Raw genomic sequence first — 19,447 nt, 5'->3', positions numbered from 1 at the left:
GAGAAAAGGATTTTTATTTTTTTTTAGCATATTGCTATGATCTTCAAAAAATATAAAATTAAATTTACAAAATACTGGAAGACCAAGTATAAGCAGTCTGGTGTATGCTTCAGTGTCCAGCACTATCATAATGATTTCTAGCATAAAAGCAAGAGTTCCTGGATCTCAAGTATCTTCAATAACTGCCAGAATAATCTGTACCTATTGTCCTTGCTTCTTTGAAAGATACCTGCAAAAAATAAAACAAAGATGTCTAAGTTGTATCATGCTAAAATCACAGTAACAACAGTAACATTCTAACTTTTCTCCCAAAGGAAAGCAGTTTAATTTTTTTTTTTTTGAGATTTATTTATTTATTTATACAAGAACCGGGGTCCAAGCCAGATGCGCAGGAGGGTGAGAGGATTCACCAGATACAGAGCAGGGAGCAGAACAGGCAGACTGATGAAATACACTGCTGAGGGGAGCAGTGGGCGAGACAGGAGAGGTTTGCCGCACCATGTGGGACCCTCACCGGCCAGCCAGGATAGAACTGGAGCTGCAGAGGCTGTGGACAGCTTCACAGCGCTGCGCTCAACTGCCGACGCCACCAGGGGAGGCCCAGGAAAGCAGTTTAATAGCAAAAAGTTCCAAGATGAGTAATAACTGTCAACAATCCCTAACATCTATTGGTTATTTTCCTTCTAAGCACTGTTCTACACACATATGTTAACTCATTTAGTCCCTACAACAGTTCTATGAAAAGTCTTCTATTAGAATGTATTCCTACTTTTCAGGACAGAGTAGTAAAGCAATATCCCCAAGTTCACGCTGCTGGAAAGCACTAGGGCTCAGATACAAGGCTCTCAGACTGTACTTGAACCACCAAACTGCCTTACTTCCAAATGTAAAAGTGCATATATAAATTATTATTGTCATTTCTATTTTTTTAAAGATTTATTTATGTATGCATACAAGAACTGGGGTATAGGCCAGAGGTGGGGGGCGGGTGAGAAGATTCACCAGAGACAGAGTGGGGAGCAGAATAGGCGGACTGAGTGAAATACACCGCTGAGGGGATCAGGGGGCGAAATAGGAGAGAAGTCTGCTGCGCCATGTGGGTAGCTCCCTGGCCGGGGATCGAATTCATGCTGCAGTGGCTGCAGACAGCTTCATAGGTTGCGTCTTAACCCCATGAGCCACCAGGGAGGCCCATCATTTCTAAATATAACTCAAACTCCATCCAGACATCCTATTTTTCTTGCATGAAGACAGCGGGACAAAAATGCTGACAGGCTCTGATCGGGACTGTAAAGATATTAATTTACTAAACAAAGAATTTTTCTTCATGTTATTTAGCAGTCTACCACTAAATCAGATTTTTTTATATCTCTATTTCTCACATTTATGAGTTACTATACTCAGTGGAGTGGAGATGGAGAAAGAGTTCTTAAAAACACAAGACCAGGGCAAGTTTGGATGGTGTACCCTGTAACTAGGAGGCAGCATGGCCTTTATTATCTCTCTGACTTAGTTACATCATCTACAATTGGGAGAAAGGGACCAAAGTGTCTGCCTTACCTTTTTAACAGGTTTATGGGACTCTAATAAGAAGCTGCAAAGCAAAATATGAAATTTGAAAAGTCAAAGTGTTACTACTACATGAAGTTCCTTTTCTTGCTATATCAATGGAATCAGCTCTTTAAAACTCTAATCCAAAAGATTACTTGCAGTAGCTAATAATCCTGTCGACTTTTACAGAGATGTATCTCTGCCTCAAAATATCACTTGTGGGGCCTACCTGGCAGCACAAGGGGTTAAGCACAGCACTGTGAAGCTATCCGCAGCCTCTGCAGCACGAGTTCAATCCCCGGCCGGCCAGGGAGCTACCCATGTGGCACGGCAGACCTCTCCTGCCTCTCCCACTGCTCCCTTCAGCAGTGTATTTCAGTCAGTCTGCCTGTTCTGTTCCCTGCTGTCTCAGGTGAATCCTCTTACCCCCTGCACCTCTGGCCTGTACCCCAGTTCTTGTATGCATAAATAAATCTTTAAAAAAATCTCATTTGCATGCTGCCTAACCATAGTTTGTGTATACATTTGTGCTTAGAAAAAAGATTGCAAGATTGTACACCAAGATCGTACCTTTGAAAAGGAAAATCATGAGTAATTGCTTTTCTAGTAGAATAGTTTTCTAATCTTTCTACTACATACACAAGTTGCTTGTAATTGTTAACATTATTCAGAAAACGTTTTAGTGTATTTTATCCCAGCATTATTTTATAATAAGAGAAGAAGGATTACATTCCCACATGTTTCATAAAAGACTGACCTATCTAAGGTCACAAAATAAGTTACAGATAGTGTCACGGTGTCACAAGCAAGCATGTACCCATCTCTCAAGTCCTTTCTAGCAGAAGGTTTAAAGAGCTTCAGAGATGTGGGTTTATGAGTAAGCCGAAGGTTAAGACAAAAGGGAAAAATATTTTTGGAGATGTTCCTGAACTAGAACATATTTTTAGAATTCACCCATGTAAGTAAAAATTAAGAGTTATATAGATATGGAGTCACCAAATATTTCTTCCCTTCATTAGTGTAAAGAGGACATGAACGAGCAATGAGCACTTACCTCTCCCAATACTTGTGATTTAGGTCCAAAAAATCATCTAATTTTGCTATTTCCTTGAGGTACTGAGTTAGTTTTAAGAGTTCTTTGTCTTTATCTCGATTTAGGTGCGCTTTCATAAAAGGCCTTATCTATTAGGAAACAAACATAATTTAACACTCAATAAGGAAAATCTACACTGTAGTGTACCATTTACACTAGAGTTGATGAGCTTAAAATGTTACCAAGTACATGATCTTCGTTTTTTTGTTGTTTTTTTTTTTAAAGATTTATTTATTTATACAAGAACAGGGGTACAGGTCAGATGCACGGGAGGGTGAGAGAATTCACCAGACAGAGCAGGGAACAGAACAGGCAGATGTACCAAAGACACTGCTGAGGGAAGCAGCGGGCAAGACAGGAGAGGTCTGCCATGCCATGTGGGTTTCTCCCTGGCTCGCCAGAAATCAAACCCATGCTGCAGAGGCTGTAGACAGCTTCACAGAGCAGTGCTCAACCTGCTATGCCACCCACCAGGGAGGCCCTACATGATCTTAGTTTAACAGACTGTCATGGTGTACAAGTTGAGAGCGTTCCCACTGCTTACCTGAATTCTAGTCCAGTGTGATCCTCACAACACCAGCTTTCTCCCTGCACTACTCTACTTTGCAAAATTTCTTAGACTTTCCCTCCTTCTATTATTCCAGGTACTTTTGCTAATTAATTTCTTTCATATTAATTCATTCATGAAAAGCTTATCTAAATGAAACCTTTGTCTAACAGGGGAGTGAGATAAATTTGAACATTGATGATTTTCATTTCCAAATTTTTCTGAGATTTTCATATAGCTGAGATCTTTATAAATTTATATAAACTATTTTCTCCTACATGTTATCATAAGCCTATGTAACATTTCCATAAAATATATTTAATTCTACAAAGTTTTCCATAAAGAGAATAATCATGTTTTCTAAACTTTTAAAGTTAATATATTTTATGATAAAAAGCATTCACTTACATGGAAGGATAGTGAGGCAGAGTGGAAAATTGCAATTATTAAGGGATATATTATCTCTTAACATTGGTGGTAGTTATACATGTTGTTTTATAATAATTGATTAAACCATGTTTTGAAGTACTTTTCTTCATGTTACAGTCCAATAGAGTTTTGTTTTCTTAAAAACATCAGCTCAAATATCTCTATACAACTCAAAATAGCCTTTTGAAATGTACTAGTGAGTTTTAGATGAAACGTCTGGAATTTGCTTCAAAATACTACAGGGAAGTAGCTAGAGTATAAAGCAAATATAATCATCAATCAATTAATAAGTCATTTAAACCAGATGATGCATACATAAGGGTTCATTATGCAATTCTATGTGGTTCTCTTTTCATATGGATTTTTCCATTATAAAACATTTTAAAAAAATCATACAAACTTCTATAAACACATTTGTAAGAAGAAAATAAATTACACTTAGTAAAGTACTAATAGTGATTTGGAGAAAATAAAAACTTGTAGTTAGTTATTAATTTTACATATAGCACTGAAAAATGGATGACATTTAATCATCACCTGCTGAGAAGAACAGTGAGTCCAAAAGAATTCAGACCATATCTACAAAGATCAAGAGAGGGTTTAATTATTTTTTTAAAACACTCTCTGTCATTGAGAAATATACCACCAGCTTGAAATGGACAGAAGAGATATTTCCGGGATGTTCTGCTCACATCAGAACAGGCTGGTATCAGGGACATGCACAGCTTTGGGTCAGCTGGGCTCCCATGCAGGGTAAGGACACTGGTAAGAGCTATCAAAGGAGTGTGCACTGATGCAAGCACTTCTGGGCCCTCCCACTGCCAAATAGGTGGTGCCGGAGGTGCTGTTTAACAGTTATTATTAAATAACAAAACTAAAACACTCCACTGATTCTGAATCTAAAAGTTAAAACATACTAAGTGGGAACAAATCTGTTATTCTAGGACAGTCCTGCTTATTCCGCCTATCAAAAAGGACATAAGTGGGCAGGCCTCCCTGATGGGGCAAGGCAGCCACTGCAGGCCAAGTTCGATACCCAGCCAGGGAGCTGAGCCACAAGACACAGCAGACCTCTCCTTTCTCATCCGCTGCTCCCCTCAGTAGTACATTTCAGTCAACTTGCCTGTTCTGTTCCCCACTCTGTGGTAAATCCTCTCACGCCCCGCACATCTGGCCTACACCCCAGCTACCCCAGTTCTTGTATGCCTAAATAAATAAATCTTTAAAAAAAAAGGACATAAGTGCCCACTAGCAGGGCAAGCATCATAAATGCTACAGAGCATCATATGACTGCAGTCTAATATCAAAGAAACAATTTTAGGAACTTAAAATTCTTTACATTATCTGCAATCTCTTATAACATTTCTGTGTATAGATAATAAAAATGAGGGTTTTTAAAAAAAGATTTATTTTTATTTATGCATATAAGAACTGGGATGTAGGCATAGGTGTGGGGGGTGAGAGGGTTCACCAGAGACAGAGTGGGGAGCGGAACAGGCAATTCTAACTGAAATACACTGCTGAGGGGAGCAGCAGGTGAGACAGGAGAGGTACTGTGCCATGTGGGTTAGCTCTCTGGCAGGGGATTGAACTCATGCTGCAGTGGCTGTAGATAGCTTGATATTGCTGAGACTTTAACCCCTGCACCACCAGGGAGGCCCCTAAAAATGAGGTTTTCATAGTATCAAGTGGCTTATCCATGACCCAAAGTCAAATTTAGTTTTGGTACTATTATCAGAATTCACAAAGCCTTTCATATTATATTTCACACCTTAAGATTAGCAAGTTTATATTAGATATTAATTATTAAAAATAAGCAGGCTTATCTTTAAAATCTCTGTGAAATCTTTTTTTGAGATTTCTACCAAGAGCATTCTGAAGGCCCGATGATAAAGACATAATATTTAAGAACATTTCTCAACTTCAAAATCACCTCTATGTCAGTGTGGGCACATAATTAATAACTACCTTCTTAAAAGAGGCTTTCAAAAGGAGACATGAAGCTGATTACCTTGGAATGCTTAAAAATACCTCTCCTGAATTAGATTTTTGGGGGGTGGGGCCAAATGTATTTTTAGGAATTCCTTCCATGATTCTACTGAGTATGCAAGTTAAAAAAAAAAATCCAGCTCTAAAGTAACATGAAGAACTAGAAATTTATAATATTGCCTCTCTGCATGCAGAGATAGTAGGGCCCAATGGTGAGCTGGGAAAACATGACACTGATGAGAGCATGTTTTCTAGGAAAAACTCTCTTCTAAAATCATTCCTTACATATCATGATCTCACCCCCTTGCCAGTGCAGGAAACAACCATTAGTCTCATAGAGAAGCAAGTTTAAATCAACAGTCTTTCCTCGGACTGAAGAACCCTTTACCATATGACTGGCAAACCCTACACAAGAAAAGCATTTCTCCCAAAGTATCAAAAAGAAACAATTTTAACAGGTGGCATAAGAACCCACTGACCTCCGGTTCTCAACAAGCAACTCTTGCATTTGTGGCCGCTGACTGCCTAAATTGGCATTTTGTCCAAAATTATTGCTACTGTCCACTAATGACCACATCAATAGTCTGGAAGGAAAGTTTCAAAAATGAACGTTCTTTCAAGTTTTTCTCTCTTATCTTTTCAAGTTACCAGGAATCCAGCTGGTAGAAATGGTCAGGGCTGACTATCTCAGGATCAGCATTTCCCTTTAAGATGAAGTCTCCATTAGCATTACTAACATGGTACTGTGCTGTCTTTCCATTTTCACGTTGTACCAACACAAACACAATCACAGGCACCTGAAATTTTGTTTCAAGTTTCTCTCTTACATATTTTCCACCACCACCATGATTAAATGTAACTAGCATACCTATGAAGATTGCATGAGACCTCATGCTAAGATCATCATTGGCTCAGAAACCAAGTCTCTTCGATTCTAACATATTTTCTGTCATTAACCATTTACATACATGCTTTGGGGCAAGTCATAAACTTTCCAGCCCTCAGAATTGTTTCTATAAAATTATGAGAGGAGACCAGATGCCTGAGGTTTCTTCTAGCTGTGACATTTTATAATTCTAAGATCTCCACTTACCTTGTACGAATTTTCAAAAATTAGTTTTAGTTTCAGAAGGAAAAAACGAGTGCCTTGCTGCTGGTTCTCCAGCTAATGAAAATATCAGAATCATGATTTGTATCCCTATTATGTCTCTGATGCTTTCACTCTTGATACTACAAAACAGTATGAGCAAGCCCATGTTACTCCACAGAGCTGATTGAAATAAAACCTCTGGATGAGCTGGCTAAGCAAAGAGGTTATCAATGCATAACAGAGTACGTTCAATGTATAACAAAGCATGTTCAATTTATATTAATTTTTCTAAATACTTAACCTTTTCTTGCCAGTGACCACAAAAATACACTGCTTCCAAAATTTTATGAAATTCCACAATGCTTACAGTTCTACTTCATATTCAAGCATATATCAAGTAAAACTATGTCTTACCTTTAGTCCATTCTGTGGATTCATTAGAAAATTTCTTCCTATGTCATCAAACATAATGGTGTTTTTTTTGCTGTAAAACTCCGAAAACTTTCCCCATATAACACCAAGAGGCTTTACCTTAGAATGAAAGTTTAGATTTAACTCAAATTTTATCAATATTCATCCTTTGCTAAAGGCAGAGCTACTACAAAATACCCTGCAGAACTACGCCAAGGTGTTCCTCTGCTCCTATGAGGAGCAATGCCTGCCTGGGTGAACCCACCCAAGCTGAAATGAATTGAAATTCAATGCATCTCGCATTGTTAACTGAGCTATGTCTAACCAAACTAAATCCTTAATAAGTCTTTATATTTTCACATGGAAATCAAGAATCTAAAGTAGTCGCCAGATGTCTGTTGACAGTCACATGACTTCCTGGGCTGACACATGCTCCTCAAAGCTTCGAGGGGCTTATGGGTCTGTTTTTAAAACCAGACAATCTTAGTGACCATATACCTGGTTTTTGGTACAGAGTTTAAATATTTTGTAGAGGAAAAACTGATTTTTGTCTTTAATTCAGTGACAGGTCCACTGACTTCTAGGTCATTTTTCTGTTTAACTTCAAAAGCACAATGATTTGTAAATTCTTGCTTTTATTTGAGTTATTAAAATGCCCATCAAAAAAAGATAATCCCATAGGAATTCAAATCTGTGGACACTTGCATAAAATCTGTAAGATCACACAAGAAACAACAGTGATAGCCTGTAGGAAAAATAAGGACCTGGAGGGCCTGAATGGGAGGAAGATTTTTCATTATACACTTCATTTTTATTTTTGAATCATGTAAACTGTATTTTGCACATTCATAAAATTTTTCCAAATAAATTAACTTTTGGAAGAAAAAGTAGGTTATTTAAGGTAGGAGTCTCATTAATCTTAATATGAAAGTACATGGTAATAATAATTATATGACACTGAATTGTAGTAAGTGGTGACAAAGGCTACTGTTATAAATTGCTTTTTTGTTTATTTTAGTAGGTAGAAGGCCTTTTTTTCCTTGTTAGTGTTCCAGCTATGGCAAAGAAAATTACTGAAATATTTTAATTTTATTATTTCAAGTAATTCTATTTGCCTGAATTTGTTTTTACTACTTATTTAGTACTAAACAAAGTCCCCAAATACTTAGAGATATATGTCTAGAGTTTTATGACACCCTACACTAGAAATCCTACAGCCTCTTAAAAGTGAGGTCATCCACACCTGAAGAGAGAAATCCTTTATTATGAAAATATAAAAAAGGATGTTTAAAAACAAAGAAAGTGGGGTCATTTTGCTGTTATTTATTAGAGAATAATGCTGACTAAAGGAAAAATATGAAAACACAGAAAAGCAGAGAGGAAAAATTTAAATTACCTATAATTCAGTCAGTACCAAGGATAACTAGATATTCTGATGGTTAACCTCCAGGCTCTTGTAAATGGCAACAGCCTCACAGAGTTCACAGATTTTTTGTTAAGGGGAACCCTGAACCACAGAAGGTTAAGAACCTTTTCTAAAGTTTGCAAATACTGATCTCTAAAATACTTCTTTCACTTTATTAATATATCAGAAAAAAATATTATCATGAAAAAATATCCTATTCTATTAACCCTTTGCACTCCGAACCATTTTACAATATTTTGATTTAACTTCTTGTGCCATTTCAAGATAAAACTCCAGGGAAACATGCATGTCTCAAAAAGTTGTGTTGAAATAACCTCAATTCCCCGTAATCACTAATAAATTGCAAAGTCCCCTGAGAGGGGACATCTGAGTGATATGCTAGAATTCCGATGTCCCCTGAGAGGGGACAGCGGAGTGCAAAGGGTTAAATGATTAGCATCCTTCCATTATATGAATGAAGAAAAAGTTTTATATCCACTTCTCTATAGCTGGATACTGAAGATTTATTTTTTCTTCTCATTTTTCATGAGTATAACACTGCCATGTTTAACACTTCCCAAACCCTATAGTGTTTACATTTTTAAAAATGTACTACTTTAGTAGGTAGTAAATTATATTTTCCCAAGGTATGCTGTATTTCCTTTATTGGACAAATCGCAGGGCACTGAATAGTTCTATCATTTCTATGATTTCAGTACTATCTCCCCAAACTCTCCAAGTATGCTAAGTTCTCCCCAGTTTAGTGCTTCCATACAACATGGACCATGTTTTTTCATCTCTTTATTCCCAACAGTGTCTGACACAGTGCCATGCAGACAGAACTCACTAATATGGCAAGTAAACAAAGTTAAGGACCCTAATCTTTAGCCCAAACCCTTTCTCTGACGGCTCTCATTGCTCTTTTCTAGTGCACACACCATGGTGTGCGGTTTTATCCGTTTCATGCAGGATAGGGTGACTATGTTTTGGTTTGTTTCTAGTCTCTTGCTTAGTAACATTTAGTAAACTACTCTGCCATTAGGAACTGTGCTGCCATCATCACGAGAAAATCTTCCATGACCTTTCTGGACAGTTCTATTCAAGATCGTTAATCTTAGGATTAAACTTAGAATCTACTGTCCTTAAATATATCTTCCTATGTCAAAATTCAATTGATATTTTACTATCTGCTTAGCTCTATATCCAATTTTTTTCTGTAATTTATTCTATCAATGAAAAGACAAAAATTACAAAACAAAAAGAACAAGTCTTTAAATAAAAGCAAAATAACTTCTTACATCTATCAATCCTCTCCTCGGAGTGTGCACTGTTATCATAGCAGCACTGTCCAACATGAAGGTAATCTTGTAATTTGCATTTGTGCTCACTCCCAGCTCCTATAAATAAATATTCATGTGGTTAAAACATAACATTGTAAAAAAAAATTCCAGACTTTCTGAATATTCCAACTACAATTTCCTATAATGCCAATTTTCTACCCCACTGGCCACCACATACTGCTCAATGACTAGGAAGTATTTTAATTCACTGAGCTCAGTTAATAAATGGGAGTCCAAGGATAATAAACAGAAATAGATTACTTCTCATTTTGCGATTTCAGAAAATCATCACTCCTTTAAGTATTATATACCAGAGCAAAAGGAAGAAATGAAAGCATTATTATAAAATGGGAAGGAAAAGAAGGGAGAGTTTTTACTTGAAAAAGACAATCAATCCAATCCACAATTAAACAGACTGTAAACATCTGCTCCTGATAATGGTGTTTGATTATCTAGTGAATACCCTCCAATAAGAAAGAAATTAATTCAGTTCTAAACTTCTAAAAAGAGAAATACAGTGTCAAAACATTCTTAAATGGATTGTTTTCTAACACTTACTTTCATTTTAGCTTCAATCCACTTCATATTTGTTGCAGCTAAAACATGAGGAATGATAATACAATATACATGAAAAACTTGAATTTCACTTTAAAAATCTCTGCATAATAAGTTACTTAGGTTTTCTAAGCAAGACTAAAAGTTCAAATGCATCATCAATAATTATCCTTGGCATATCTATAGTAATTTATTTATAAATATAAACTCATTTTAGTGTGTCTTCAAGACAAAATTTAAACAACTTTTATCTAAAAAACATGCAGGTAACCAATGCTCTAAAAAACTTGTAACCTAGGAAATGCATATATCAAGCCCTAAATTCCCTTGAAAAACAGGCCTGACATTGTTCCATATCAGTTCCAAATTTAGATTTAGGGTGCCTGGGTCTTCATTTTCTCCTATGTTCCAATTGCCAGATAATGCACAGATGTATGTGTCAATCTAAGCAGATTCATGGTATGTATAAAAAGTTAAAGTTGAAGAATAGCTAGGTGATGAAAATTAGCATTTTACCAGCTCAGCAAGCTTAGTGCTCACCAAATCTAAGAGCTTTTAATAAGATCTAAGACAATTTAATTCACAAGACTATATCTAAGTTACCTACCTATCTGCTCATTGTCAGACACCAATCACTAATCTTAACATTCAATCCTCAGTTTTATATGCTCTGCTGGTCCCAGGTTACTGGACTAAATCGTATAGGTATTATCAAGTAAAATGTTTAAAAAGGGAAAAGGAGTTCAGTCATTTAAAGTGTGTCTGTTTTATAGCAAAAGAGGTACCTGAGTTCTCAATATAGAAATCTTAATACAAGCACGAGAAGCATAAGAATTATCAGACATGCACAATTGGTTAGATAAACTAAAATTGAAGAGACAGATGTATCTACAATAATAGTCACGAGATTGGGAAAAACATTTTTTTATATTCAGTGTCTACTTGGGATCTACAATTTCTAGATGAAAACCAAACAGATTCACAGTTAATTAAGAAAACGGGTTTCTAATTATTAACGAACTGTTATATACTGACCTATCCAATATCACACAGGATACAGCCAGAATTAAAACACTAGTCTATTTTCTTCCCAAGTGAAATGCCCTTTTTTAAGCCACTATCACAAAATTCCATAATTTACAAAAAGTAAATGATTTTAAATGTATGACTATTAAAAGTTCTCTAAATTCTAAGTCTACATTAACAAAATTTAAAAGGAAATTTTTTTTCTCAAATGTCGTCTTAAATGTCAGAGTTGTTAAACAAAAATTTGTGTCTCAGGAAGCTTTCTTCCCTGGAACTTAACAAACTAGAAAATTATGTATTTAATCTAATGGCTGTGAACTTGTTTTTTTTTTTTTTTTTTTTTTTTTTAAGATTTAGTTATTTATGTATACAAGAACGATGTGTAGGCCAGAGGTACAGGGGGTAAAAGGATTCATCAGAGACACAGTAGGAAGCAGGACAGGTGGATATACTGAAATACATTGCTGAGGGGAGCAGCAGGCGAGACAGGGGGGCAGCGGGTGAGACAGAAGAGGTCTGCTGCACCATGTGGGTCAGCTCCCTGGCCAGGGATCAAACTCATGCTGCAGTGGATGGCGCTAGCTTAATATCCACTGAGACTTTAACCCCTGTACCATGAGGGAGGCCCTGTGAACTCACACTGACACTGATGAGCAGAGATAATCTGATTATAAGGAAAAGTACTGAGGAAATTTACAGACTCTAATAACAACTCCATGGTTTCTCATTAAAATCCTAGTTTAACTAATAAAGCATCTGTAACTGATGCGACTTTATCCAAATCTCAATCAGGATAGCTCTTTCCTGCTTATGACTTTCTAAAAGGCAACTTCAAATATTTGTGGAAAGAATATACACAAAGAAAGAAATATTTGTGGAAAGAAATCAGTAGCCCACTTTCCTTTTTAAGAAAATTTTGCTACCAAAAAAAAAAAATCTTGCTACTCAACAGCATATTCCATGACAGTGAGATGTACTTTTTGGACAAAATTCATTATCTTCCCACAGACTTAGGTTCTTGGAAAGGCCCACTGACCACAATTTGAATGACAATGCTTTCCTAAGCACAACTTCATATTCTTTATTTTGAAGAACTATACATCATTGTGATATTTATTTTTATCCAGTATTTGGAAACTAGTTTTATAAAGAAAGGGGAGCAACGACATTGAAAGCAGGAGTTGTCTAAGTAAAGCTCAGTGAGAGACTCCCAATCAAGATGGGGTTCGTGACACCATGATCTACTCTTACAAATGGAACTATTTCAATGATACTTGGCAAATATGTATATAAATTTGTATTGTGATCCAAGGAAGTCAAACGTGCTTCATCAGAATTTGCTAATACAAATGAAAATTGATCATATTTAAACACAGGTCATTTTAAGTCATATTTTCTAAAGTAAGATATATAAGGAATAACCTATTTCCATAGAAATCTGAACAAAAATATAGCTTACACCAAATAACAATGTCATAATCCTCATAGGCAGAAGTCAGGAATTCATGAAGATATGGCCGCATTAACTCTACCCCAGTCTCCGCACAAGACCTATGGTCTACAAGAAAACCAGTCACATATGATAATCAGCTTATTATCTCAGTTAAGGATGTAGTATCCATGACACTTGTAGGATGCCACAAAAACACAAACTACTTCAGACTGAGTAACTTTTGCTGACAGAGATGTTTTTCAAAGCACAAAATTTAACATCCTTGTGATCAATTTTAAATGATCAATTTTGCTCAGTTTTCAAAGAATACCCAGAATTCAGGTTTATATAGTAAACCCTAATTTTATTTTTCATCTCATCTCTAAACATAGATTTTTATGATTATGAGAAACAAACTAGGATCAGTTATATTCACTTTTAGCCATTCTTCCAGATATAGCCACATTTCACCAAAATAACAGGTCCAATTAGTAATTAAATTTTAAATAAATATATATTAACATCACATGTATTTAAAGCTTAGGATTAGAGGTAAAGAAATTCATTCTAATAATAGCACTTGATAATCTATTGAAAATACTTAGTTCTTGACATCAGGGAAAGGAATAAAAAAATTTTTTTGTCAACATGAGAAATTTTAAATTCAAGAATCAGCCCTGAACATTATTAAAAGAGAAAACCTGGGATAAAATATCAAAAATAATCATCATAAAAATGTAAATGTCAATCAATAAAGAATGACTTGGTTGAATTATGATGTATAATAAACTAGAATAGTTCATAAAAAAACACATATATTTAACTATAACAATATTTAATGATGGAGAGAATGTCCAATGTACCATTAGGTAAAAGCAAAAAGGACACATATAAACACACCCTGGAAGACACATATTACATATCAAGAGTCATCATCTTGGGTCTCAGGATGACAGATGACTTCTTATTGTCTACAATGAACAATTTACTTTTGTAATAAGAAAAGTTTTCAAATAATTCATGTGAATCCTAAGTTGCAAGGAAAGAATAAACAAACAAAAGGGGGTGGGGAAAGTTGCAGGTACAGAGATGAAGTGCAATTTTAGCTGACTTACCAAATAACGTATAATCAACATCTAGAACCAAAAGCTTTTTCCCTTCCCTGGGAGGATTCAAAATTTCCACTTTGTACTCTTTTACTCTGCGAGAAATTTTCAATAGGTTTTCTTCCCTAATACAAAAATAAAATCATGAAACATTCACTTTTTCTCACATTACAACCAATGTCCTATGACAGTAAAAAGCACTTACCTGTTTTCTACTTCAACCACTTCATCTTCAATATCAAAGTCGTTGACAACATCATCATTGTCAGGGGGTGGACCTAAGACATCTTCCTAATAAATGAAAAAGTTTTGTTTTACTGGTTTGTCTTGAAGTTGGCAAACACATGCGTAACATAAATATTAAATGAGAGATACAACTTGAGCTCGAGTCTTTCAAGCACACACTGTGGGAAAAGTCCCACATCTAACAATTCTTTATACTGGGTGACTGTGTTAAATGTGACGATTTGCACTACTGCTCTACTTACAGCTAACTATATACTAACAAGTTTTCCAGGATTTGTTTTCTGTTGAGTTAATGCCACATCCACTAGACAGCTTTTAATTTTCATTGATGGCTAAAGTGACAGCTATACCATAATAAAATCTATGATACAACAATGAAAGAGAAATCATATCTTCAAAGGGACAAATGGTAACAAAAATAAACATTTACCAAGCTCTCCTCACGAGTTCCCATCATCATGATTTTAGTATTTGGTTTCAGTTTGAGAGCTCCAAGCTTAACATCATTTTCTGCAGGTTTGCCTACAATACAAGCAAATGACTGTTTTCTCACTAAAGTTCAGATGCTGTTTCACTATCCCATTATACAAAACCCTAACATGAAAAGGTTGGGTACAGATTCCACAGCAGTTTTTTTTTCCCTTAAATTAACAAAGTGTTACTGCTGAATTAGTTATGTCTAATTGCACTAAAAAGTAACAACTAACACAAGGTTTGTTTTTTCCCCCAATTCCATCTTAGAGGAAAATCTTTATTCAACTAACTAAACAAAGTTATGTTTTATTCTGTTATTCAAGATGAAGATAGCTATTTCCTGGAAAAGACTTGGAAATAGAGTGCCTAAGAAAAAACTTAAGATTTCCTGCTACTTAAAACTCACCCTTCAATGATAGAGCAAACACAAACATCATGAAAATCATCTTTAAAGTTGATTCATATGAACACTGCTTATCATTTTTAAATCATTACTTGCAAAAGAAAAGGTAATTGGAGTAGAGTTGTGGTGAAAGGTTGTGCTGGAAGGCATTTATCAGAAAATAAATGCCACTATTTTACCTGGGATTTCTATGCAAAAGGTTTAAAGCAAACACCAACTGTCAGAGGAATCTAAAGTAATTAATAGTGGTAGTTATTTTTAAGCAGACTTTAAATTCTAACTTTCACCATAAAGCAATTTTAGGAATTCCCTACAAAGAAATCTCCAAGGGTGAAGACTTACTAAAGAGAAAAACAGGTAATAGCAAGTATAAAAATTTATAAATGGCAAAAATTTGAAGTGGGGAGATACTCACCTTTCACTTTGAGTCCAAGCAACTTCTGGCGTTCAGGCAGCACTCCCGTAAGAGTCTTGAGAAACTGTTTGAGATCCAGTATAGTGTCATCTTCTGAAAGCGTGGTCACTGAGTATTCCTGCCCACCCCACTTTACGATAATAGGCAGAGCCATCCTTGAAACATATAAGGCAGCTTTCCTTCAGGGAAAAAATACCTAGAGAGGAAGGCATACACAAACAAATAAGTTAAAACAGACATACTGGAGATATATCCAAACTTGTAAGTTTTATAAGCTACATAGCCTGAATCCTATTTTACAACTTGATGGAAGAATAACAGATTTTTTGCTTACAAAAGTGCTACCAGAATGCCAAGCTATTAGAACTGAAAGTGAAAATTCCTCTACCCTCCCAATTTTTGGCTTAAAGTTACTACTTCTTAATACTCTAGCAGATTCTCCCTGTTCAACTGAAAAGCTGCTATGAGTTACTTATTCCTCTGGCTTGGTCTCATCGGATTAATGCTATAGCTAAATCCCTCCATAGTGGGCCACTCACGGTCATTAACATTGGAGAAGCATAGAGTACCTGCTTAGATCCCAGCATTCCACTTATTAGCATTTTAACTTTGGAAAATACTGGGACCTTACTGGCTAGGTTTCCTCATCTTTAAATAAGGATGATAATACTCCAACTAATTAGGGATCTTATGAGGATTGAATTTACTAATATTTCTAAGTCACATGTTCCTGGCACATAGTAAGCACTAAATAAGAATTGATTAATAACATTTTTTTAATCCGAAAGCTGAATATGTGCCAAACACTGGGCTAAATAAATGATAAACGACCATTACTTGTTCCATATTTAATAAATTGGACCATTTTGTGCAGATAATCTTGTTTAACAAGGCTGTATGATAAGACCTGTCCCTCTTTTGCAAGTGAAAATGGGAGTTAGAGAGGTTATGTAATCTGTTGTGGCACATAGCTTGGCCTTCCAACTAAATCTCCTTTCCTACCCTATACAACTGTCTCCTGAAATGGACCAACAAAGGAGTTAGGACACTGAAAATCAAGCACAGAGATATGCAAGATTATAAAGCAGCGGCTACTCCCAACAGTAGTAGCAAGGAGGTCTCTTTGCTCATAAGCTTTCTACTTGTGTTCACAGCTCCTTCCCCCCCAGGTCAGAGAACTGGATTTTCTAATTTTGAAGGAATGCTAATTCCAAAAGCTGTGACTTAATAGATGAAACTCTTGAATGCACTCTTCATGTATTAAGATCAAATGAAAAGGTAAGACCAAGAGGAAAAAGTAACCTAAGAAAGAGAAAAAGGGGCCTCCCTGGTGGCGCAGGGGTTGAAGTCTCAGCACTATCAATCTATTGCCAGCCACTGGGGCATGAGTTTGACCCCTGGCCAGGCAGCTAACCCACAAGGTGCAGTAGACCTCTCCTGTCTCATCCGCTGCTACTCTCAGTGGTGCATTTCAGTTGATCTGCCTGTTCTGCTCCCCACTCTGTCTCTGGTGAATCCGCTCTCTCACACACACCCCTCCGGAACCTCTGGCCTACACCCCAGTTCTTGTATGTATAAATAAATAAAATAAATCTAAAGAGAGCGAGAGCGAGAAAGATAACTTTAGAAGCAGGATACAAAAATAATTTGGAAACTTAAGAGTGTCTTCAACATGTCCAATAGTAGAAGAAAGCAACATAAGTTTACCTATATTTATCTCATTTGTTTACAACCTGTCCTACTAAACATTTAAAGCAAGCAAGTGAATTTAGGGCAATGTATTCCACTTGAGAGCTAATTTATTCTGTTACAATCTTCAATAAAAAGCCAAATGGACTTTTCAGTCAAATTGAAACAGTTTCAATATTATATTTCTTTAAGAGGTGACGTAAGATTAAAGTTTGTAAGTGCTAAAAATACAGTCAGTACTAATAACAGTATATGCTGAAATGGGCAAAACAGAATTTGGAGTAAGATCAGCTGACCTCCAAGTCACCTTGGACAAGTCATTGCCCCCTACACTAGTGTTCTCGAAGCGTGGTCCCTAGACCAATCAACAGCACTAGGACTGGAGAGCAGGGGCCCAGCAATCTGTGTTTTAACAGTCCTTGTCTCCCCTCCTCCACTAGCCAATCTCCCAGACATGCTGAAGTTTGAGAATCATTGTTCTAGGCTCTTTAATTGTCCCCATCTGTGCCAGATGGCATGGATTCTATGTGCTTAGTAAAGCAGTATACAAACATTAGGCATTGCCTAGGCCACAAGTGGGAATTCTAAATTGGCAACTGCTCTAAAGGACTGGGCATAACAAAACACTATAAAAATTTTTTTAAAGCACAAGTCCTTAAAACTGTTTTTAAAAGTTACCAAGCCTCATTTCTTCCATATTCAGTGGAGCAGCACAATACAAACGCATGAACAATTGCAGGTTTTCACAGGTAACTTACTTTCCCACACAATTCAAATATTTTCTCTTTCAGGACCCTATCAGATTTATAAACCGACAAATGATTTGGAAAGGTGTTAGCAACCAAACCCACAGAAGGAAGTACAAAGTATGTTAATGGTGAAGCTGGAGTCAAAAATAGTTGTTTGGATTGCTTCTGCCAAATATACTATGTTGATGGGCCTAGTCAATTCCCTACCTCCAGAAGAGGCCAGTAGTATTTAACTGACAAGCCGAGTGTTAAGATGTGAAACTGATAACCCTTGACACCACTTTGTAAACTGCAAAGAGCAACACTAACGGAGGTGATGCTGGAGTGGCCATGAAGACATGCTGGACCATTTCACTGAACTACCTCCTTCAGTCTTCACGAGCCTAAACTAACAACTACTGTCTTCCTTCTACAGATTACAAAACTGCCAGAGAAGTGAAACGTACTCGTGCAAGACCACGCACAACTGAAAAGTAGCAAAGGGGACACTTGAAAGTCACAGCTGCAGAAGTTAAGTATCTTGGGGATTGAAGGAAGGGGATTAACATTTCACTGCACTTGGAAGGTCTCGGGGAAGGGCTGTCACCTCCGCTCGCCAGGCACGCTCGCAGCATCCGCGGGGGCCGGAGCTGCGGAAAGGGGGGACCTCTTTAAAACCCGAGGGCTGGGGTGCCCTCAACAAGAAGGTTAGGTAAGGGGGGAGACTGACAAACCCCAGAGGAGGGAGAAAGGAAGTTCGGGGACGCGGAACCCACTTGGACGTGGAGAGCCCCCGACACAGGCACAAGAGCCGACCGGAGGGCGGTGGCCGCTGCGACCCGCAGGCCGGGGCCGGAGATGTGGACGTCGGGACGGACGCGTCCAGCCCGCCTCGCCCGCCGCGGAGAAGGCCACGCCAAGGGGACCGATGAGCGGCGGTCCCCCGGCCCAACGGCGCCTCCGCGGCGAGCACGCCGGGAGCCGCAGGTCCCCTCACCTGGAGCGCGGAACCAGCGGCAGCGGACGCAGAAACCGGCCGCAGCGGAACCCAAGCGACCGGAAGTGGAAGGTGGGGACCGGAACCGGCAGCGGAACCGGAAGTTAGCCTTGAGGACCGAAATGCGTCGGAGACGCTGCTGGTGCTCTCCGTGTCCCTAGTCGCGGGGGTAGTCCTCGTATCCCTTTCCAGGGAGCGCCTCGCCGCGCTGAGGGAGTCGGGCTTTTCCGCTGTGTAGACTCCCGCAGCGCTCCCGGGACAAGGCCTGCATGGCCACGTGTGCGCATGCGCCCTTTGTAGATGCTGAGTGCCCTGGGGGCTTTGGGTGTGACGTATGTTGTATTGTTTCCCCGTAGTCGGGCGGCGCACGGCAGGTCTCTGGCTCTCCTGAAGTGCTGTGATCCCCCGTTAGTGTGCCAGGTCTCGTGTGAGACCCGACAGGTGACCTCTAAGACAGATTTGAGACCCCTCCTGTCACCAGAGACTACACCAGCGCTAGTAATTACATGAGTTTAGGATGC

The 19,447-nt window shown here is 37.7% G+C and overlaps 1 protein-coding gene across 1 annotated transcript; it reads right to left on the bottom strand.

Annotated features, from left to right (window-relative positions):
* Positions 1 to 201: 201 nt before the first annotated feature.
* On the bottom strand, positions 202 to 15,666 carry UBLCP1 (ubiquitin like domain containing CTD phosphatase 1; the record flags this gene model as incomplete). The annotated part of the gene is made up of 10 exons (XM_084242096.1): positions 202 to 229; positions 2,606 to 2,733; positions 7,114 to 7,230; positions 9,814 to 9,912; positions 10,414 to 10,451; positions 12,896 to 12,994; positions 13,984 to 14,099; positions 14,180 to 14,265; positions 14,651 to 14,742; positions 15,513 to 15,666. The coding sequence occupies 10 exons, from the start codon at positions 15,664 to 15,666 to the stop codon at positions 202 to 204; spliced, it is 957 nt and encodes a 318-aa protein (XP_084098222.1).
* Between the last annotated feature and the right edge of the window lie 3,781 nt (positions 15,667 to 19,447).

The sequence above is a fragment of the Talpa europaea genome (assembly GCF_964194135.1).
Source record: "Talpa europaea genome assembly, chromosome: 9".
NCBI lineage: Eukaryota > Metazoa > Chordata > Mammalia > Eulipotyphla > Talpidae > Talpa > Talpa europaea.
The sequence above is the reverse complement of the archived record's forward strand: the minus strand, read 5'-3'. Positions and strand labels throughout refer to the sequence as shown.